Source organism: Siphateles boraxobius, unplaced genomic scaffold (assembly GCF_051911475.1).
Source record: "Siphateles boraxobius isolate OS27281-9 unplaced genomic scaffold, OSU_SipBor_1 130, whole genome shotgun sequence".
NCBI classification, from domain to species: Eukaryota; Metazoa; Chordata; class Actinopteri; order Cypriniformes; family Leuciscidae; genus Siphateles; species Siphateles boraxobius.
The window spans coordinates 18,774,728-18,799,394 of record NW_027508734.1 but is presented as its reverse complement, the minus strand read 5'-3'; the positions used below and the strand labels follow the sequence as shown (position 1 = coordinate 18,799,394).

Sequence of the window (24,667 nt, the reverse complement as noted above, 5' to 3'; positions counted from 1 at the left end):
GATGAGCACTGTGTTTTCTTGTTTTCATTCATTCTTTTGTTCAGTTTTTTTTTTTTTTTAAACAGGTAAAAGATTAACGTTTCCGATACTCGAACAGGACAACTGGCAAACAGTGTGTTCATGTGTATTTGAATATATGTTACGCCACAGCTGACAAAAGACCCCAAGTTGACAGAGGACAAATGTATTCTGAGGACTCACAGCGTGTGCACGTGTGTGCCGAACAGGGCAAGGTGCACAGAAACCAGACACTGGCCCACGGTCAGCTTGTCTGGAGGAATAACCAATAGATGACTTCTTGTTCCACTAATTCCTTACACAGTAAAACAAGCCCTCTTGGAAAAGAGCCATTCCAATATGTCTATATTAAGTCCGGGGCTGTTAAAAGCAGAACCGTTTCCTCCCCCACCCTTTCCCTTCTACTACAGCTTTACTTCAAGTCCACCCTGGAGTTCATGGCAAAAAAAAAAAGCATACAATACACACAACTGAGCTACGATCTGAATTTCATGCTCAATTTGGCATAATACTGTTAAAGCAGTAGTTTATCTGAAAATTTTAAATTATTATTTGCTCATGTAAATACTCGTGTCGTTCAACACCCGTATGCATTTCTTTTTTCTGCAGAACACAAAATAAGATATTTAAGACGGTTTTTGGCCAAACAATGACAATAATTTTGCTTCAAAACAACACTGGACCCCACTGACTTTCATTATATGGACAAAAAAGCACTGAGACATTCTGAGACAACTATCATCCTTTGTGTTCATACAGGTTTGGAACAACAAGAGTAAATGGTGACAGAATTTTCATTTTTGAGTGAACTATACCTTTTAGACGCTTCTAGTTATGTAATACATTACCTGATTGTTTTTTTATCGTCACAATTTGCTGATCTTAATTTATGAATAATCAAATAAGTGTGCTTAATATTACAACGAGAGAATCGAGGATCATGCTGGGATGCTGAAATTAGTAAATTAGTTCAGTACAAAGATGTGGGGGTAAAGGCTATTCCCTTAAGAGCACCAGCAAAATGTGATCAGTGTGTGTTCAACAGAAATATGTTCTTAAGGCAAATTCTTGTTGAGCTTCTAAGAACCTAAAATGTAATTTAAGTCTGTAAATATTTCAAGCAATTAGGGTTGTATTGCATATAAAATATCAAAGACGAGCCTAAGGCTTTAGTATTCTTCTGAGCTCAGCACTGCTGTGGCACAGTGCACGCAAATATCACGTCCACCTCTCTCTCACTACTCATTTAATTCACTCGCCACATGCTTTCAGGATTACCTGCTCTAGAATGACACAATTAATGTGGGACTCAGTTTACACAATGACAGAAAAAAAAGAGAAGGATGAGGAGAATATTTTTCTGTTAGGGTCTGGTCATAAAATTAAAAAGGTTTGCAGTAAACTGGCTAAACCCGAGGGGACTGGCTTAAACAGCATGTGTAATGAGGGGAGAAAAGGACAGACATAAACAAACCCACAAATGAGTCTGAGGCCAACATCATTATCCCACATATACATCCCACATCTATGAAAACCGGAACCGGCACAATCCACAATATACCCCAGACCCGTTCGGACCGGGATGGTGTAGTATAGGGCAGCTAAACGCCCAGTGTGATATGCATTCATAAATATATATATATAATTTTTATTTATTTTTTTGCATTTGATATACTTTCTGGTCCCTTTTGAATTATGCATGAAGTATTTAAAGATCAATATTTATTTTTATGCTTGGTTCAACCTTCCAAATAATTCATATTTAAGAAAGATTTAAAAAAGAGAAATATAATATATTTGATAATTATGCAGATAGTTTAAGAATCTTCAGCATGAGAATGGCAAAAATATCATGAAAACCGAAAACTGAAATGTATTAATATTAAATAAAATACATATATACATGCGTTCATATATAAATAATGTTCTAGCAACAATAACATTTCCCCTTCTGCGTCTTAATAATAATAATAACAACAATAAAAAGGTTTTGTTCATGGATTTCAGGTATAAAGGCATATCATCTGTCCATGTTGGCATATGTCTAGCTGCAACCAAGTTACAGATGAATTTGAGTGTTTTGGATGCACACATTGAACTGCCTTTGAAAAAGTTTCTTTTAAGTTGATAAGCCTATTTATTTTCCAATCTTATATAGTAAGTGCAGTTTAGCATTGTTTTTCCCTCATCAGAACAGACCTGTGAGCCATTTTTGAGTCATGACCCAACAGTTTAGAACTGAGAATCCAGAGTCAGACCACCCATTAACTAAAAATGGCATTGTCCAGTGAGCGAGTCAATGAAGAGAGAGAGAGAGAGAGAGAGAGAGAGAGAGAGAGAGAGAGAGAGAGAGAGAGAGAGAGAGAGAGAGAGAGAGAGAGAGAGAGAGAGAGAGAGAGAGAGAGAGAGAGAGGAGCATTCTCCTTCTTCCTGTCATCTGTGTGCAGACTAAGCCACTGTCTTCGCTCTACCCTTCCAGCAGCTGGGCCCGGAGAACAACAGAGAGTGCTCTGTTGTCCAGCAGAAAGCTGACATTGTTACGGCCAGGACTTTATTGCAGGCACATGAGAGTGTTGAGACTTTAAAACACGCTCAAATGTCATGTGCACACCCAGTGACGGGGAAGAATAATTATGAAAAAGAGAGCGAGGGAGAAATGGAGAGCGAGAGAAAGACAACAACAATTCAGTGTGCATGAAAAACGGACGAAAGACAAAACGGCCCATTCAATGTACTCCGTCGGGAATGCTCGGACCCTCCTCCGCCCCCATCCGAAACACAAAGCGGCCCTTTTTTTGTGCTGCGACGCGCAGGGCTGAATGCTTTGCTTTGCCACCCTAGCCCTAAGAAAACACGGGCCCCCTTTCTAAACTGCCGGCTGGCCGCACACAGTAGAGGCTATTAATGCTTCTCCTTCTTTCCCCCTGTGTGTGTGCCCACTACGGAGGCTGAGGACCACGTTAAAAAGCCAATGCAAAGACAAAACAGTTTGCTCAACATTAACAGGGAAAACACTGGGCCAGGCAGGAGGGGAGAGGAAACTAAGTCAACATCACACTGGAGGATGTGTTCTCCACTAACTGATATTTTTCCTCTCGCAGGGCCCAGGCACAATGAGAGCTAAGTATAGGTCCGTCGGGCATGATCTGGGAGGGCTTGTGTTGTGGCGGCGAGTGACAGGTGCATTCTGATGAGATTCAGGGGTCGATGCTGGCCGGACAGCGACCGCTTCATACCGTCTTTGACCTGGTTTGGACTCAGCAAACCGCTCTCATGGATCGTAAATCAGTCGCTGATTTATATGACGAGCAGTTAAGATGAGAGCAATGATAACTTTGTTTTAACACCCCGTGTCAATGACACTAAGCACAGTGCACAGATGCTAAATGATACTAATCGTTATTAATACAAGCTGAATTCTGGTCTGTCTCAGCTACTTTTATCTCCTGCTTCCTCACAACATTGTTAAAGGGATAGTTTAGCCTGGGGAAAAAATATTCTGTCATCATTTACTCACTCTCATGTTGTTCCAAACCTGTATGATTTTCTTTCTTCTGCGGAACACACACACACACACACACAATTCTTAAGACTAATTCTAATGTCTTGGTTCGTACCATAAAGGTCAATGGGGTCCAAAGCAACATTGGACAAAAGTGACTTTCATTGTATGGACAAAGCAACATGGAGACATTTCTCAGTATTGTGTTCCACAAAAGAAAGAATATCATACAGGCTTGAAAGAACATGAGGGTGAGTAAAGGATGGCAGAATTATTATTTTGGGATGAAAGCCATAAAACCTTTCTTGGCTTTTGAATCATTAAAAAGCATGAAGATATTATGCAGTTAACAGAAAATTTGAACAAACACAGGATGATTTTTAAGCAGTCACTTGTAATGATCACACATGGAACCACACAAGTATGTCTTAGTGCTGTGCTCTCTGACCATATACTGGAACCATGGTCTTTAGCCTGAACATATGCACAAATTAAAAAAAAAAAATACTGAATGCTGTCTCTTCTATTAAACGGTAAGATTCTGCAACCTCATTTGATCATACGGTTAAAGTAAATGCTAAAGACAAATCTAGCTGCTAACAGAAAGCACAGAGTTGTAGCAATCAACGTTCAGCCAGGCGATCACTGTTTATATTTGTAATTTCCGAAACTGTTTGAGCTGGTGTTAAGTGTTCCACCTTCGTCGATCCATTAGAGTAATATCAAAAGCATCATGGCCCGTTGGTGAGGATGTAACTATTAGGCCCATTTTTATGCGTCATTAAGTTTTAAAACGGGCCTACAGAAGCTTTATTGTTCGAACCGCACATGACTTTATTTAACGTCAGCGTTTCTCCTGCTTTGTGACAAGAAGTCACATTTCATAACTAATTAAATTGATCTCCCGCACCACCTCCAACCAAGCACACTAAATGGAATTATTTGTATCCAAGTGTCAATATATTAAATCAAAGGGGGCTAATGAGTTGGGTCACCGCTTTCTTTTATCTCCACTCTCGCATGTTGGGCTCTTCATCAGCTAACAGTCTCCGCTAAATGGAGGATGAGCGCGTTTCAGGCTCCGCCGCACTGGGCACAAGCCAAGAGGATTTGATGAGACCGTTATGGCCCTCATCCTGGTGGAGGAGAAACTAGCATACTCCACACCATAAAGAGAAGGGCATTAGCACGCGGGAAAACGTGTGTGCGCAGAGATATAAACACACACCCGCGCTCATTTCCTTCCTTATTACAATCCATTTGCCTGGCAGACAATGCTAATTGGCAACACATTCTTTTTTTTAGCGTAGCTTGTTTTCAGCACTGTCTCTGCATAAATGAGACTTTAGCATGAGAGATCACAAGGGTGCTGGGAGACAACCAAAACCATCTAACAAGAGGCAAATTAGGAGCATTATCTTTGTTCAATTAGACACCCCTATATTTATCTAAAAAACCCAAGCTGAATTATTCACCATTATATGGCGCCTGGTGCATTTGAGGGAGCTTAATGAAATATTGGATTTAATTGTTGTTCATTGAATTAAAAAGGCAAACCAAATGGCTCTAGGCTAAAGACAAAGCTATGGTAATTAGCTTCATGTGCAGCAGCTAAATAATGGTGATTGTAATATGACTGAGAGGAGATGAAACTGGCATACAGTAACGATTACAATTCTCTTAACACAGAATCCGAAGCCAGAGGGAAATAGAAAATATGTTAACAGGCCACACTCTATTTTGATTTTATATGACCTTCTCCCTAAAATAAATAAAGTAAACAACAAAACTACAAAAACAAAGCATTTATTTATTCTGGATCTTTTATATTAATAAGCAACTCCGTTAGCTAAAGTAGCTAAACTAAAGATAAAAGAACATATCCCTCATATCCTGAAGAAGAAAAAGAAGAGAACTTTTCTTCTCGCAGAAAAAGACATAACGAATGAGTTCCTCAAAGTCTTGTGTGTTTAATTAGGAGGCTCTGTTCTGTCTGTGCAGACAGGGTTTCTTTTTGTTCAACTTCCTCTGTGAATTCTGTCACTGCTCTGCAAAATAGTGAGAGGGGAGACCTGAACACCATTATGCAACTTCTCAGAACAGACTGCTATTATTCTTACATCAATGTTTGTGGGGTTTGAAATGCCAAAAGATGAAGAGAACGGCTTTTCAACCTTTGTAGATTCTCAGACAAACTGCCGAGCTTTTTGAGTGTGCATCATATAATACTATTACGCCGTCAAAATACACAAGAATTTAGTATTATTTACAATTAAATTAGTTTGTCATGACCAACAGATGCAGACATGTGTGTTTTGTGTTTGAGACCTGGCTCTGATTAACCCTTTAGCCTGGCCTCCTCTCACACTGATAAACACGGCTATGAAGCAAACTCACAGTGGCCTGGGGAAATGGCACACATATGAGAGAGATCGCTCTCACACACACACAGAGACATTTGTCTATCAGTCCACAGGAACAAAGGAATATCCTGAAGGCCCACTCTTCCACCGGGCTCTTAGACGGTTTAAAACACATTGGCACATTGTGTCTATCATCTGCACAAGTCGTCTTTAGTCTGTCTGGCTTCACTATGCTGGTGGTTAGCTGTGTATAATTAAAAAGAATCTTTAATCTGGTGGCTGGATGCAGCTATTATCAGTTAACCCTTAGAGGCTCCCTGCTGCTCCCCCACACCATTTAAAACCACATGTGAGGAAACCTTTCCTGCTTTGAAGTGAATGTTGACAACAGCTCCTGCTTTAGCTGTAATAGTGCCACTCCTCTGCCACTGAGCAGGAATGCAGATCATATAGCGACTGAAAACACAGAACTGAAAAATTTAGAATTATTATATTCATTTAAATGTGGTGGCTAATAAATAAATAGATGATAATTGAAAAAAAAATATCTGCAAAAGCTAGAATTATTTCAATGGCATCTGTCAGTGTGTTGATATTGAAGAGAATGTACAAAACCCGACATAGTAGGAGTGAGTGATTATTGAGATAATAGACAGGCCTGCTTGGAATCTGCACCCACAAAACAGAAAAACTCAAACACAAATATCTGAACACAAAAATTCTCTCTCTTCCTTTAATTTATTTTTCCTCATTATAATTGCATATTGAAAAAGGTTCCATTCCTCTTTGTGAGCTTTAAAGTTTTGAAAAAATGATGTGAATACATCAGTAAAAAAAAAAAGTAAATAAGTATAACTTAAAATAATTAAACTAAGCAAAAGTTCAGCTACAGAAGTTTTTAATACATTTTTTATTTGTAATTTTCACATTTAATCTCCAAATTAATGTAGAAACAACAAAGACAGTGGCCTATATTTTAAATAGTAGCCTATATTTTAAATATTTGTTTAATGGCATCTTTTATGAAAGATCTTTTTTTAATTGTTAAAAAAAAATTGTAGCCATTATAGCCATTCAGCATTGCAATATAATTGAAAGCTATAAGTTTTAAGATTTATTAGGCATTTAAATATATAATAACTTTTAATATAAGTGAACTTAAAACAATCTTCACATAAACCCATTATAGTAAATGTCACATTTACCTGTGCCTTTCAATATATCAGGTTTCAATTTCTTCTATTGGCCCAGTCAGACAAGTTCAGATTTTTACTTGCCCTGTCAAAATGCCCAAAAAGTTGTGTTGTTTTTGACCCACGCAACCTTGTCTAAAAGGGCTCCCCTACCTATACAGAAATTGAATAAAATTAACAAACACTTCACTGTCTTCACTGCATCAATTGTAAATTAAATAAAGATCAATCCTCATTAAAGCTACAAAAGTAGCAACAGCAGTGAGTGATCTTTTCTTATCATTTTTTTTGATGATCCTAAATGACAGACTGCAGCAGGTTTATTAGGCTGCCGTCCCTTTGAGACCTGTTGCACATGACGCGTACCTGACACGCATCCCATTTTCTCACAACTCTTTATGTTCATTTAAGACTTCATTTAACTAATTTAAAGGGGTCATCGGATACCCATTTTCCACAAGTTGGTATGATTCTTTAGGGTCTTCATGTAAAGTTTGTAACAACATTTGGTTTAAATTCCTTAATGGTTGTGTAAAACAACACCCTTTTTACCTCCTCAAAAACAGCTCTGTTCACAGCGACCCATTTCGGTGCATGTCTCTATAAATGATAATGAGCAACTGCTCACCCCACCCCTCTCTTCCATGGGGCGTTTCGACACAAGACACTTAAAGTGCTGCCTTGGCAGACAGTATACAAATGGCTGAGGGCTGAAATATGTTAATACGGGACAGTCCATCAGTGGTCGTGGGCGGAGCATGAGCAATATGACATCATATTGCTCAGAAAATCCAAACGGTTTGATTATTGAGAGTGTTTAGGCTTTTTGAGGATAAAAAAAAAGGAGTGAATGGATTTTTTTCATTGTATGGTGGTTGTGTCCACACACTGCAAAGACACATTTATATGCAAACACCATATAAAAGTGAATTTTGCATCCGATGACCCCTTTAAGAATGTGCTTGCAAGTATACTCGACAAAACGTGCATTATGGCATAATTTTGTGTTTGTGTCCGTTCAAGCGATGTCTGAAGCGGCTTTCTGTGTGCACGAGTTATGTGTGTGTCACACAGACGGGAGATTCACAGACGTGCGCGCCAGCTCTGCAATGCATTCTCTTTTGATCATTTTGAATCGCGGTTGAATAAGAACGTGATTGCTTGCCAAAGGACGATGGACAAAATGGATACTGCGCTAATTGCGTTAAATATTTTTATCATGCATTAATGCATTAATTTTGACAGCCCTAATATATATCTATTATTTTTTTATTGATAATGCTTTTAGCTTCGAATAATTCAGCACTTTGCCCTCGGATTAATACATTTTACCACATTAAATTAAATCCATTTAGATTTCCCTGATTCCACCTATAATCTGATCTGGAAGGGGGGGGGGGGGGACAGGAAAATGAATAGGAAAAAAAATTTAGATCCCACCAAAGATTGAGAGAAGTGGACGAAAAGTGGCGATTGCCAAAAGAGGGTGAGGGATGGAGAGCTAAAGGTCTGTGTGATCCAGCCGGTGCTGGCAGGAGAAAGAGGGGATAGAGAGGTGGTGGGGGGACGGGGACGGGTGGGAGGAAGAAAGGGGGGAGGACAGCGGAAGACAGCCACGTGGAGGTTTCTCTCAGTAGCGTAGCAAGAGGAAGTGGAGCCCTGGGGTTAGATAAGTAGAACCAGGAAGACAGCCACGTGGAGGTTTCTCTCAGTAGCGTAGCAAGAGGAAGTGGAGCCCTGGGGTTAGATAAGTAGAACCAGGCCTGTACAATGACAGAGTGTTTGAACCGGTGGTCTGCTTTAAAACACAGGAAGCGACCGTCGGCACAACAATGGCCCTACACGGACAAACAGCATCTCTGTCCGTTGACAAACACAGCTCAGTGTGACTATCTCTCTCTGTCTCTCATAGCTGCGTCGTGTGAGGAGGGAGATCGGAGCTAATAAACTCTTGTTTGCTGTGATATGAGAGACAGTATATGAGTATCATAATTGGATTCTCATAGAGAAAGTGTTGTTTAATCTCTACGGGAATTTTTCCTCACACACACCGCAGCCTCGCCTCGACTCAGAATCTAAAGTTCACGCTGACCTTTGAGGGAATCATTCTTCTCTTGATGTTTGTGCGTGTGTGTATACAATAAGATGAGCCTGCCTCCACCTGTGTGTTCTCCTCCCTACGTCACCTCAGCTCACATCGTACCAGCCCCAGCGTGCAGGAATGCCTGGATCTGAGCCAAGTCTTTGCTAAAGATGCACGTCAACCCTGGCCCAAATCATCCCCAAGTCCAGCCTGGGAATTTACAGCGGCCGTTGCAAAACAGAGCCCAGAGAGAGACAATAGCACCTAATTCACATGCACACATGTACAGGCCTTTGAAATCAAACCAAGTACAGCAGCTTTAATCATAAGTATTAAGTGTAAGAGATGTATGAGCTTAGAGGACATAGAACAGTCTCTCCTAACAACCTCTTGGAAAAAGAAAGCATTTTTGTGATTTAACCTCATATACACAGACTTATGTCATCATCGTAGGGAGCTCAGGCAAAGAAAAAGAAAGTGGGAAAAGGACATTTAAAAAGGAAAGTGATTAATCTCATATCAATATCATTACGTTAAACAAAATTTGGGTCAAGAACTTAGTACTGTTTGACTACTCATTCATCAGTATGTTGTTTTGGTTTTTAGCCCAAGAAACTCAAAAAGGAAGAAATAACAAAAAAGAAAGAAAAGAAAAACAAATAAAACAATTTGAAAAGAGAAAGAGAAATGGACAGGGCTTTTAAACCACTGAGGTTTAAATTAAATTACTTATAAATGATAAATAAATTATTGTTATATTAATTATATGATATTATATTTTCGTATTTTTTTTTCATTTTAATATCCTTTGGCTAAAAAACTATATACATATATACGGTATATATATACGGTATATATATAGGGTATTATATATATATATATATATATATATATATATATATATATATATCGTCGCTGTCCGATGAAAACCGTGTATGTCCATTTTGCCGATTTTGAGATTTTTCGACGGAGAGAATGTCCAGGTTAATTTCCGTATACAGTATGTTTCACATTATCAAAATGACCAATGAAAAGTTGTGAAATCATGCGATGTGATTTTCACGTATATCCATTTGGTGTCAAAGCTGTCAATCACGGCGCGTATCTCCCACCCTGTGGAGGCATCTCGCCGGTCTCGTGAAGTTTCATCTTAAGCGTCTCTGGAAGCTCAGCATTGGATAGCCGAATAACACTGTGAGGTAAAGTATCAGCAAACGTTGGTTTTTGACAACTGTTCACAAGTTTATTATATATTCACAAAATTATTGTAGGACTGTGCAAACAAAGTATCAGTCTAGCATTCCCATGTCAGTGTATTGAGTCATTGTCCCTTCATAGTTTGCAAGAGACATTTAATAAACTGAGTGTTGATTAAACTGAGACGTAGGCTATTTAATAAACTGAGCGTATTTAATAAACTGAGCGTAGCCTATTCATCTGTCAATATGAAACACGACTTGGTCATTCTAATTAATGATCGGAAGAACGCGTATCAACCACCGTTACTGTAAAATATGCACGTATGTCCATTTAAACTCGATTTTGGTCAAATGTGGATTATATCATTACACTGGAAAGAATATGGTTACATTTAAAGATGTCGTACCAAGTATGCAACGCTTCGTTCAATTGCTTTTGAAATTACGGTGTTTTTTTCACTTCCTGAAAAGTAACCGTTTTGGACAAACCTGAGTTTCATCGGGCAGCGACGATATATATATATATATATATAGAGAGAGAGAGAGAGAGAGAGAGAAAGAGAGAGAGAGAGAGAGAGAGAGAGAGAGAGAGAGAGAGAGAGAGAGAGAGAGAGAGAGAGAGAGAGAGAGAATTAAAAATCCTATTTTATGTTTATTTAAACTCATTTCTGTCAAGGATAACGAAATAGATAATAAGATATTAAAGATCTCTCACATATGATATTTCTTTCCTACAGGAAGCCATCCACAATTTCAGCTGATTTTAATGGTACGAAAATAGAGAGTTGAATTGTCAAGGAGACTGGCTCTTTGTAAACAGGTCAGCGGAACACGAATCACTCGGCTTGATTAATACCGATTCTAAACAGCCAAGAACAACACAGGCTTGTCTTTCTGTTGGAGGCGGTGGCTTTTACATGTTCTTATTTGTGCGGCTTTACTTGTCTTAAATAAGTAACACATTTTCTCTTTCAGATCAAGATTTACTTTGACATTTGTTTTTAATTGTTCCTAAGCCTCTCCTTCAATCTCTGATGGTGCTTTAAGTTTGTGCTTCAGTCACATAACAGTAATCCGGTCCCTGGACGGAATCAGTTGCCATATGAAATTTCTCAACAAGAGGCTTTTGGCTAAAGAAATAAATAAGAAAGTAAAACCTTGAGCTTGAAGTTCTGATAAGCCTCTAACACTGTAATCTAAACATCTGTTATCTTTAAAACAAGTGACATTGTAATTCCTGAAAAGACAAAGTCTCAATCTCTCCGTCTCTCTGAGCTCATTGTACAAAATGTGAAAGGATGAAACCGGGAGAAGGGCCATTTAAAAGTGGTTTGATTCGGGCAACGGACAGTGCCAAACAACTCCGGAGAAAACCAGAACTGATTTTCCGAGCCAGGGCTATATTCTGTTACATGCCTGATGGTTTTATTTGGACCCTGTTCATTCCCGTTTACAGAATCCAGTGATGTGATCAGTTACATCAGCAATAAAGGTCTAAAGCGCCGCTCATCATGTGAGCCAAAACAGTAGCGCTTTGATGGGGAGACTGGCTCTTTAAACCATGCACACGCTCCATGCTAACAGCAGGGAAACCAAATCCTTGCATGCTGTTTTACCACTCAACTTTTACGTCTTCTACATGAAGGCTGAAGAGCTTGTTTGGAGTACTAATTAACTCAAAAGCTGTTGTATATTAAGAGCACTGGGCATTTTTTGTAGAGCTAGCTCTAATGAAAACAGAGTGCCAAAGAACTGCATTAGCAAGCCTCCTCATCTCGCTTCCCATCACATCGTACTCTTGTCTTACGACTTTCCCTTCTTCTTTACGACAAGCCATGGCCTCTAGAGACGGAAGTTAAATGGGTCACAAAGGGAGGCAATGGCAATGATATATGAAAACAAAGTCAGAGAAGATAAAAAGCATATTAAGATACAGATCCTAAGCCTAACTTTCTTTGTGTCCGTTTCTGGTCGTGTTCTGGTCTTAAAATTTGTGATTAGAACCCAGTGTAACAGCAGCAGATAGAGACTGTCTCTTGTGTTTGATGGATGCTACAGACCATAAGATCATTACAAATCACACTGTATGACATGGATCTAATAAACTTGTGCACGACATTGTGGCAAGCAGGGCAGGGCCGAGAGCTGTGGGAACAGAGCGAGGTCGTTGGTGCGAGTGCTAATGAGCCACACCAGCCTTGAGTTTCTCACGGCGGAGCTCCAGGAGGATAAAAGGAGCAACAACAGCGAAGGACGAAAGAGGACCAGGCCTAGACTTTATGTTGTCTATTGTATATGTTTGTTTACTTTACTTCCGTTTTGTGTTTGAAAACTGTGATAAAGTAAAGTAAGATAAAGTAAAAAAGTATATTCTGAAATATTATTACAATTTAAAACATCTGTTTTTGATTTTTTTGGTTCTATTTTAATGTTTTAATATGTTTTTAAATGTATTCCTTTGATGGCAAAAGCTGATTTTTTTTAATCAGCCATTACTCCAGTGTCACATGATCCTTCAGAAATCATTCTAATATTCTGATTTGGTTATCAATAAGCATTTCTTTGTATTATTAAGGATGAAAACAGTTGTGGAAACTGAGATGTTTTTTTTTTAATGAATAGAAAATTCAAAAGAATTTGAAATAGAAATTATTTGTAACTTTGCTGTCACTCTTGATTCAATTTAATGTGTTCTTGTTGAATACAAATATTATTATTTCTTTCTTTTTTTTAAAAGACCCTAAACTTTTGAAATTGGCAGTAAAGTATTATGCTGTAGTTCTATTTTTTGGAAAGGCTAGCTTGTTAGAGTAAAAGCTATAATATTTTGACAGCTTAGCTCATGTCATGCTGCCAAAAAAGTTATGTTAACATAGCTACTTATGTTAGCTACTCTTCAGTGCACTGCAGGAATGACAATTTAGTGTAGCCCAGCTGTTTAGGATGAGCTCTGTCGCTAGTTTCCACTCGAAAAGGTAATTAAACTGTTCACACAAACTCTTACTCCACTGCTACCGTCTGAACACACAGAGAGCATGTAGGGGCCTGTCTACTGGAAAGTGAAGAGCGCTGATTCTCACACACATGGCGCAGTGGAGTGCGCATAACAGGCGTTAGTAGCACAGTGGCTAGTTCTGTGGGCTCTTCAAAAGCACAAGCCTTAAACAGATTGGGTCTTTCTCTTGAGAAGTGCACTTCACTTGACAGAGGTTTTACGTTTTACTGCCGAGCTATAAATCTGTCGTGCTCCGGGCTGTGTAAATAAGACAGTGGTTTGTTTTTACCTGACACATCTGAGCAGAGAAAGTAAGAAAGGCAGATGGTTAACCTCACAATGAATGGTACAGCGTTGAGAAGAAAACCTCCTGGATTCCATTCTGAGGGCCTCAAGCTTACGGGCTTTGAAGTAAATGTCAAACGCACAGGAAGATATGAGACGTGAAATAGAGAGTGAAAAGTGAGGACTGAGAGGTAAAGATGAAATAAGTGTGTAAAAAGTGATGAAAAATGTGAGAGAAGACCAGCTGACATCATGGTGAATTGGGTGTGAATCTAAGAGAGAAAGGAGGAGTGGGGAATGTTGTACCTGTCTCCAATGAAAGCAAGTGGGGGGAAAAATAAGAGGAAGAAAGTATCTCCAGGCATGGGCTGCTCTCATTGCCCTTGGCTTTTATGTGTGTATGGTGTGTGTAAAGACCTTGACCGCTGCCACTGACCAGCTTGTGTACGTCCATGTCTGTGACTGGGTGGTCTGCTAACCTTGCTTGATGAAGCAACACATACCACACAAACCAACAGCCCTCTCGCACACGCACACAAAGGCACACTCATTCTTCTGCTGCATCTTTCGCCCTTCTTTCTTCGCATATACGTCACATTTATTTATGGCACTCTTGTAAGCATTCTTTTTATTCTCCCTCTCCCATTTTGTTTCATTTCACATAATTGCTTGACGGAGGGGGGAAAAAGTGCAATCCACTTTGTGGCGAGAAAACGGATTTGGGTGACCACAGTGCGTATTTTGCAACTAATCCAATTCAATTATTTTAAGCAAAAAGCAAACTTTCAATGAGCCTATTCTTGAAGCACACTTATAAAGAGAGACCTTCAAAAGATCACTCAAACTGACTTAAAGCAAGCAGTAAATATTTGCAAAAGGCAAGGTTTGTGCAATTTACGTGTCAACACGTTATGTTTACAGGATTGTCGGCCGCAACGGAGTTCAAGCAAGTGAACGCAAAGTGATTTTTCCAATATTGGACAATGGGAAACAGGGCTAACAGTAGCGCCTGTGCTGTTTTTCCAAAGCCGCTGCCACGTCACCGCACTGGGATAGTGTAATTTCAGAGGCATTTATCACCGGCTTTCAAGTCTCAAACCCTTAGGGCACTTTTCCACAAAACATGCAAACAGGCACCACTTGGTGTCATTAAGCTTTCTCTCATTTCAGTTTTTTTTCTCTTCCTTCATTAATTAGGGAGTGATAATTATTCTACCCATCTATAGCCCCTTCCGAATTAACATTGGCCAATTATCCTGATTGGTGACAGTTGTAACGTGATTGATGACAGTTTTTAAAACAAAGTAACGTTTTTTGACAGAAGCGCATAAGAGGAGATGAAGACGTGAAAGTCAAGCACTGACCTGGATTTGCTGCTGGAGGAGATTGATTTTGTGCTGTTGCTGCAGAAGTTGCTGCTGTTGTCTGGCAATCTGCGAAAGCAAAGTGATTCATTTAGCTGAACACCGTCAGAAACCTTTAACCCTGGCCTAAAACATTAAAGGATGAACGTTATCATAGTCTGTGAGAGAGCAACTGGATTTACTGTACCATGTATTTATTGAGACAGATAATATATGCAATCAGAGCTTGTGGGTAACATCTCTTGTTCACCAATTGACCCTAATGACTGTAATCAGAGGCTTGCTAATGTTTATTATACCCAGCTCCAGACCTGGCCGGGGCGATGCGACACAGGGTGAAAGACTGGCATGTTTATGCAACCTAGGAGTGGTCGGGTCTGCCCAAGGGTGGGCTCTCGGCGTTAAGCGCATTGAATCCTCCCTCTCTCTCCATCTCTCCCAGCCCCTGCAGATTCCCCCGTTCCTCCTCCTCAGTTAGCCTGACAGCCTAGGTTTAAGTGTCATTTAATTTTCATTTTCAAATATAATTACAAAGTGTTCACTGTAAGATATCACCCGTCTGCAAATGTGTCAGGATTAATTTGTGCTGGCTTCTTCACTAGTGTCAACAGTTAATTACTGTGTCGTGTCTGGATGGCTAAATGACATCCTAACTTCAGGCTCCAACCCCCACCCCCCTCTCCTTCCTTTCCTTTCTCTATAGCTCTTTTCTATCCTCTACCTCCATTTTGTTTGTCATTAATGGAAAGGGATGCATTCTTGAACATTTGCGAAACTGTAAATTCCTGCAATAACCGTTTATTAAAATCAGCTGAGCATACAATGAAGATACAATTCTCATAAAGTTGGATATTAATGTGGAGAGTCGGGTGACATTAATAGGACGAATTCAGAAATGAGCGTATCCACTTCAGGTAAACGCAGACCACATTAATATGCACCTATTCATCTGCATAATAAATTGACAGCAATTATATGTTTTCACCATAAAAAAAACTGTGAAGATGGAAATGTATCTTGTGCGACATTAACGGAGCTCATGAGCTGCTGATGCCTTCAGTACGCCTCATTTGATTGAGCTACACATGCTTCTCATGCAAAGTTTGAATTAATAGTGATCAATTTCCCTACCAATTTACGTGCTTCCATATTTTATCAATTATGTACAATAACCATTACTTTGTGCATCCATCCTCACAACCACAGAGCATGATTTATCAAGGAAAAATCGAAAACATCAAGCCATAAACTATATTAAAATATTAAATTGCTAAATAGAAGGACTCATTACCAATTTAAAAGTAAATAAGAGTAATCTTGTTTTAAATGCTTCTTCTGATAAATGAGGCTGTAAAATAAGAATATGGGATGCATGGCTGATAATAGCTTCACTAGATAGCTTTAAACAAAACAACTGGGTTTATAGGACATATACATTATGAAGCCAGAGAGACGGTTTGGGGAGAATTAGCTTCCTTTTAAATAATGATTCTGAATTTTAACTGAACTGGCAACACCCCCACGTGAAGTTGAATTGAAATAACAGGATAAGGAATATACTGAATTGAATTGAAATTCAAAACAGTTAATGGATTCTGGGAAATGAAGTTATCCCACACTGGTCCACTAACATTAATTAAAATGTTAAATTGTGAATTAAATATGATGATGTATACAAACTAAGGAAAAATTCCTTAAGGTAAAACGTCAAAACAATTCAAATGTTGCTATTTTAGTTAAAACTTGCAGTTTCAAATATCTTTGATTTTCAAATAATTTCCGATTTACTTCCATACATTCCAAATTAAAATTAAAATTCTACATCTTGTTTGCTATTTCAATTCAAATGAAATTCAGATTCAGGAACAAACTTTAATTCTGATTTATTGAATTCTGACTTTTGACTTCTGAATGGCGCTCCGCCCATGGTTTGCACATTCTCACCTGCTCTTGCTGTTGGCGTGCCAGCTCCATTTGCTGACGTTGTTTCTCCATCTGCGAGGCGGCCAGTTTCTTCTGCTCATCATGGGCGGCCAGGAGCTGCTCTCGCAGGCTGATGAGCTGTGTGATCATGGTGGAGAGCTGTCGCTCCTTCTCTGCAAGACTTTCTGGAGTACCTGCGACAGAACACATGGAGTCAAACAAAAGAAACCAAAGGCAAGAACAGAAACAAAGTCTTCTCTCCATGAACCTGTACACTCTCCCAGCAGTGAAAAGAAAAGGTTTATATCTCATGTTACAACAGCCAGATGTCCCTCACCTCTTAAATATAGTCTCTATATGAATGCAAAGGTCAGTTATCCTAGAGACAGAACAGCAAACAAAGCAAGTGCTGCAAAACAGATCCTTGTTAATTGATCTGCGCATCAGAGATATATAAAAAGCTCCCACAATCGAGACGCTCATGGGATCAGCAAGTTTTTTTCTCTCTCTCTCTCTCTCTCTCTCTCTCTTGAGAGGGCAGGAAAGAGCCAGCAAATGCTGAGCATCCGAACGGATTCAGTACGTGTCAGTCAAGAGAATTCCTGAATACCACAGAAGGCGGTCTGGGAGGGAAACTCTAGCTCCTTCAAAGCCGAGAATGGTATCATCCAAACAGCACAAGTCTAACAACGGAAAGGCTTCAAGTGCGAAGGTCGCAGGTCCCTCACTCTCTCTTTCCACTTCTGGTGATTGCGGCTTCTCTGAGAGATGGTGAGGAATGGAATTGTTCCTATTAAATAAGAGGAGCTGTCACAAAACGAGTGAAGGTGGCAGATTAGTGACAGACAATACAGGGCAAGTGTGTGTCCATGCTGGCAACAGTCGCATGACTGGAGGCGCTGCCATGTAATGACTGCTCTCAATTCTCATTAAGGGAGGAGTAGACACAAACACCTCGAAGCTGACGTGCCTCTCGCAAACAGGGTCACCGTCACCTCTGTATCCTCTCATTATCTCTCTTGTGTCTCTACCCAAAGCATAATCACACCAGAAAATGTGCATGCCTCCTGCATGTCCTCCCATGAGGCTCCGCTGTACCTTAAGCTAATCAATGCTAAGTGATCCTGCCTCCGGACAGTAGGCTAACCTGCTGCTGCATGAGAACAGTACGATTGGCTTGGCTAGCAGCCAGCTCAGTGTTAAATTCCTTCCTAGGTGTCTTCCTGTGCTCCCCTGGCCACATCTGTCTTGAGTTTCTCTGAAGCGGCTCCCTGGGGCCCGCTCTAGTTCAACTATTTTAATTTAACTAAACACCTGATTTATTTTATGTCTCTGATGAGGAAGGCCGTTTGTCTTAATAGGGCCTGTCAACCTCCAGCCCTCATTCAGAGCAATTTACTGGCCGGGCCTGCACGGCAGCAATAAAAGAGAGAGGCAGCAATTCTCTATTTACCCTCTCTCTCAAAAAAGATACCTGAAAAGCGCCAATTCACTGCTACTGCATGTGTTTTCCATGCGTCTGAATTGACTTTTTATTCAGCAGACTACACTTCTTGTGAATGGCTTATCTGTAAAATTGATACATTTGCTACCAATTTTATTAACCTTTGGCTTGAGCCATGAGCGGCCGTATTTAGCGGCTGCTGCTGTCGGGGCTGACATCTGCGCCTGTGCACGCTCAGAAAGAGAAGGGGAGAGAGAGAGAGTCAGGAGGTGGGGGCGGCAGAGCATCTCTCAGTGGACGAAGGGAAAGACACTTCACCAAGTCAGAAGGGCTGTTGGATGTCAAATAGCATAACTCGCCCCTCCTCCCAACAGAGAATCTCAGGGGCCTCTGGGGGAGGACAGGACTCATATCCTACTGAGGGGCAAACATCTGGACTCAATTCTGCCCACTCAGGAGCTCTCTGGACAACCCTCCAACTCAATCACAAATTTCAATCACACAATCCGCTGCACTCGGTACTGAAATACAACAGTCAGGACTACACTTCCATAAGGATACATTCTGTAATTATAAATTTTCAAACATTAGAGAGAGAGAGAGAGAGAGAGAGAGAGAGAGAGATACGACTGCATGCGTGTTACAGTTTTACAGATACCCCTTTTCCACCAACAAGAACCGGGTGCTGGTTCAGAGCCAGAGCCAAAGCTGGTTCAGAGTGGGTTCGACTGACGAGCTTAATAAGAACCGATTTGCCTTTCCACCGGCTAGAGAGCCACAACAGAGCCAAATCTTACGTCACTGTATACGTCTCATGTTGCCCAGCAACGCTAGTGCGGTAGCGCCAAACAGTATGCCAGGCTTGTTCGAGATGCATCGGCTTCTCGCAGATCGATCTCCGCATGACATCAAAGCGCTGCGATAGCGATCTAAAAGCACAAGGAGTCGTATGTTCTCCAAACACTCCCGCAGCTCCGATCGGTCCGCGCCGCTCCGATGCATCTCGAACAAGCCATCAACAATAACGGACGTTGCAATACTATGGATGCTCATGGGTTTACAAAATACATCGGAGTCCAACGCGTTTGTGCAGCTCGCCGTAACTTACATAGACGGATATTTATAATCGAGCTGCTATTAGCTCGACTAGCTGCTATTTAAAAATGGCGGTCACAAGTTTCTATTCGTCTTGTTGGTCACGGTAACCCCGCCCCCAGCCCCTGACGCAAGTGGTTCTTACTTGGCTCTGTTCTAGACCAGCAATTATTTGGTGCTACTTAAGAACCACTTTTCCTGGTTCGGAGCTGGTGCTTTGCGTGTGGAAAACCAAAGAACCGAATTGAAACTAGGCTCTGGCTCCGAACTAGCACCAGCTCTGGCTTGGTGGAAAAGGGGTAAGAGAGGCCGTAGATTGTGGAGGACCCAGCACAGGTTCTGTGTATGCAGAGTGCTGGTCTGCACAAACACCAGCAGCATACTAACAGAGGCTCCATTGTTTCGTCTCTGGCTCGATTGTCCAGAGCTCACCCCTACCACCCCACCCCGCTACCAAAATGTCTTCCTGCTTCTCTCTCACGCCTGTTTTCCCCCCATATTTCTGCCCTGTTCTGGTCCTACCTCATTGTTTTCTGACTAAAACACAACTTCTCAGTGGATAATGGAAAGTTGAATGTCTTGAAAGATGTGCACTTGAATAGCAAACAATAGGCTAACATTTAACAATATTATACATGGTATTGTGTAAAATAAATATAGCTATTACATAATGTAACATAAAATAATAATAATACTGTTAAATATTGGTCTAATAACAGTCTAGTATGCATATATATACTGTATGCATATAAACACAAAAATGTAAAAATTTTAAAAATGTAATATTTAATATTAATATGGGGCGGCAGTGGCTCAGTGGTTCATGTAGGTTGTCTATAAACCGAAAGGTTGGTGGTTCGATCCCCGGTTCCACCTGACCAAGTGTCGAGCTGTCCATGAGCAAGACACCTAACCCCAGCTGCTCCTGACGAGCTGGCTGGCGCCTTGTATGGCTGACACCGCCGTCGGTGTATGAATGAGTGAGTGAATGGGTGAATGTGAGGCAATATGTAAAGCGACTTTGGTGGCCATTGGGTCTGTGAAAGCGCTATATAAATGCAGTCCATTTACCATATATTGCATATTAAAAATAAAAATAAATATTACGTCTAGTAATAATGTGATAAAACAAATTTTAAATCTCATAATTGAGATATATCAATACAAATGAATACAAATGAATACATGAATATATATATATATATATATACACAGTAAATGCATTTTTTTATTTACATGTATGGATAAAACTCAATTGTGAGAATTACATGAGAATTGTGCATATTTTGGTACTCCTGTTTTGGTATAGAAAATCCTGTTCTTTCTGCATTGAATTATAGATTTCTTTTAAAAGCAGATAAAACTTTTATTGGCAGGGGAGCATGGGGGGAGCTCGCTCTGTATCTGTCTGCAGAGTGCTGACAAAGAGAGCAGTGGTGCATATTGCATTGCTCTTAACGGCAGTGAGTCTGGCTGCTCTTGTAAAGGTGTCTCCTTGCATTGTTGTTCTGGCTTGACAGGGTCTGGCAAGGAGATTTTAAATAATGAGAGAAGGATAGGTTTGTCTAATTCATCAACGAGGACATAAGATTCCACTCAGGACCTTTGGCTGAGGGGGAAAAAGAAAGAATGGGCAAGAATATGCAAGAGAGGCGACATCAACAGAACATTTACCTTCCTCTCCCTTCACTGTCACAAACCAGATTGGATGGCATTTCCAACAATGTCCAACTCGAATACCGGAGAGAAACAACTGCGACTGCAGTGAATGAGTGAGAGAGGGAGCTGTCAAAGAGAGGGGCCACCAGATAAAAGACACTTTGTAGGGGTGCGATTTGTTCTGTCCAACAGCCATTCTGCCACCCCAGGCCAACCCCCATCCCCCCCTAATCAAGCAGTCCCTAATTTAAGTTCCAAGTCCAGCACCAAGGGAAGAGAGGGCAGCTTGTTACTTTGAAGAGTCCCAAGTGAATAAGAGAGATAAAAGATCCAGGCACACACTAGGAAGAAAGAGGAGGAAAAAAGAATGGGGGCGAAAGAGGGAAAAACTCTCTATTCTCTTCTCTTCCTTTGGTTGGGACAGCTGAACCATTATGACTAAATTTGAATGACTTTTTTCCCCCCCTAATGTCCGAATACTGGAATTTCTTTGTCTCTCCATCAGTTGGCTTTTGTGGATACTCCCATATACTGCGAGCCCATCCTAAGTAAATTAAGAGGGCTCTAAAAGCAGCGATTGTGCCCGGGCTGCGCCCGGACGCGGGCTGTGCATAGCTGGCGTGCCTGACATGGCTGGCAGCTAAGGGGCTGTGAAAAGGTATATTCTCTCATCGGAACCAATAATAATAAAATAAAAAAGTAATTTTTAGCCCAGCAATACATACACACAATGACTGCGATTTATGGTCCCCAAAAGGACTTTGAATGTTCTTTTATGTTAAGAACAAAAAAACATATTTGATTTTTTTGTCAGTGACCTCAAAGTATGCACGGTTAAATCACTATTAAGACTGCAGAACCTTGTTGCATCTAAAGACAAGACCCAATCGTAAACATGCAAATAAATACAACAAAAGCATTAAAAGCACAAACAATTGAACAACAACTGATACCTAAAAGAAATGTTTCATAAAAAAAAATACTAATATAATACTATATTACAATAAATAATGAATATGAATAAATAATATGAATTACTCTTAATACATTACATAATTTATAAAATATAAACTGTAATTAAAAGAATAATATTTAAAATATATTATACACAAATATATAATATGATATTTTTAATGATAATAATAATAATAATGATAATAACATTTAAACAAACATTTAAAATTATAATCACATTTGTGCTGTTAAATGACAAGCAGCATATTGACTAATATGGCATTAATAAAATGTTTTTTACTTTCTCCTGAATTGAGACGGTATGACCAACAGCTGTTGTACCTGGCCTTCTGCCCCATGCGACGATCGAAACCCTGCTGATCCTGCCAATAAAACTTCATTAACTAGCATGCACCACGACCTGCTAGCACATGTAAGCATATGGCAGCCCAAATTATCAACTCAAAAAACCTTTCAATGCTGCATTAAAATTTTGCATAATGCAAATTTACAACTCTTGTCCAGGCTATAAAAAGAGGGCGAGCGAACGTCTTGTCCTCAATATATACTAGTGCCAAACCGGATACAGTACTGTGACCATTTAAATGTAATTAGCTGTGAATTTTAGCATGTATGGCCAAGCCTGCACATAAGCTGGGTCCACCGAGTCCCATAGACTTCAATCTAGAACCACTCACATTTTTCTATAAAATAACTTCATTTAAAATATATATTGAATAAAATGTCATATTTAGATTTTTTAGCAACCAAACACAGTAATTAAATCAGTTCTGGATAATTCTACATAATTTCCTTTACATACTGTATGTGTGATAGCAGAATATGAATACTACTCTGAGAATGTAAATTAAAATGCACTCCATTACAACTTACTACACACTCTCAACAAGAATTTGTATTTTTTCCCATCCCATCTCGAAAACACTTGATTGACACCAAAAGTCAACAGAGTGGCTCTTAAACAGAGACACACTTCATGTTCTTGACGTTCATGGGGCACTTTAATGCAGACTAATAATCTAATGACGACAGCAGCGATGCTCACGAGTGTAATTAAGATAATGCAAGAGCCCCGCTCTTCTCCCAGCATCCTCAGCATCACACAAACCTCTTCATTAAAGTCCAACCGAAATAACAGCTCAACCTTACCACATAACACACACACACACACATACACACACACACACACACACACACACACACAGATGCGGGACAGAGAGCTCCTGGTGTGCATTTTAATGTTTCTCCTATCAGAGTTTATCGACGTCGAGGTCACCGCTGAGAATGAAACTGTCCTTGAACACACACGTTTAAAATCGCCCATTCATCACTCACTTAGATGCCTTGACCTCTTCCTGTTTTATTATTATTATCATTAGAGAGAATAAAAAACCTTGATTAGACCTAACAACCATTCAAGGCCTAGCTTGTTCTCTGTGCTTGTGTGCCTGTGCATAAAGATTTTATTAGTGGTAGCAATGCACATCCCCGTAGGACCCCGGAGCTTGGGGAGGAGTGGAGACAGAGTCTGGAGACTCTACTGTAGTCGGAAATCCAGCGTGACATGCGCTAAAGCAACCCGGGCATGGCCCTGCCAGCTCTTAAACAGCATTACACGGCCGTGAGCAGAACATTAGCTCTGCGACCCGTCCTCTGATAAACATTAGCTCTCCCAACACTGCAGTACACAGAATTAAACCTGTGTTTGCTAGTGGCACACTTCACGCAAAGATGTTTCTAATTTGTGAATAATTGCATTATTGGGTTTCACCACCTCTGAGCAACTGTAGCTAGAGCTTGTAACAGTGTAGGACATTGTGAATGTTCCTAATAAATGAAAATATTTGCCTAGCAGGAAATCTTAAATGCATGCCCTGTGGTTTAGTGTTTAGAGAAGTGATTTTCCTCAGGTCTGAACCATGTGTGTGTGTGTTTGTGTGTGTGTGTGGGTGTGTATGTGTGTCGGGATTCTTCGATGGCTGTCTTCCCCTCAACGCTCTCCTGTTCACAAGCACTTTCAATAACACCATGCGAGGAGAGGCAGCAAACAAGGTGTGCCTTTCTACAGCCAAACACCACAAGCTAAATTCATCAATTCATTAGGAGAGAAACGGAGCTCAGCTCTCCCCGCATTCATCTTGCAAATGTGGCCCAAAGAATAATAATTTACAGTGGCTCATATTTCACTTGGGTACATAAGGGCAAACAGTTTGACTATTGAGGCGTTAGGGAGAGAAAAATGCAGAGCGTGCCACTAGAGGATGTGGGAGATGAAGGAATATTTCAGATGCTGTGATGGGGGGAGAAGGTTTCCTCTCTCTCAGTCAGAAACAATGCCTAAAACGGTTTCATAATCTGGTACAGATCAATTGTCAGTAAGCAGACAGAAATTTGCTTTGTTTTCCCTCACTTCAAAAGATGCTCAATTATTTCAGTAATAGACTTAAACTAAAAATGTGCACCGATTAAACTATTTTATTACAATCAATCTCGTATTTGTTTTGTATTTTTATCCACTCTCCTTTTTAAAAGTTCACTAAATATTTAATACAATTCTCTGTCATATTTT

At 40.1% G+C, this 24,667-nt stretch overlaps 1 protein-coding gene across 36 annotated transcripts in view; it reads right to left on the bottom strand.

Annotated features, from left to right (window-relative positions):
• sox6 (SRY-box transcription factor 6) overlaps positions 1-24,667 on the bottom strand; it is a 151,258-nt gene that overhangs the window by 48,576 nt on the left and 78,015 nt on the right. For all 36 annotated transcript variants that reach the window (XM_077228445.1, XM_077228457.1, XM_077228460.1 and 33 more), the window contains 2 exons: positions 16,947-17,119; positions 15,003-15,071 (listed from right to left, as the gene is read on the bottom strand). In XM_077228445.1, coding sequence (XP_077084560.1) covers positions 15,003-15,071; positions 16,947-17,119 — 242 coding nt within the window. The remainder of the gene's footprint in view (positions 1-15,002; positions 15,072-16,946; positions 17,120-24,667) is intronic.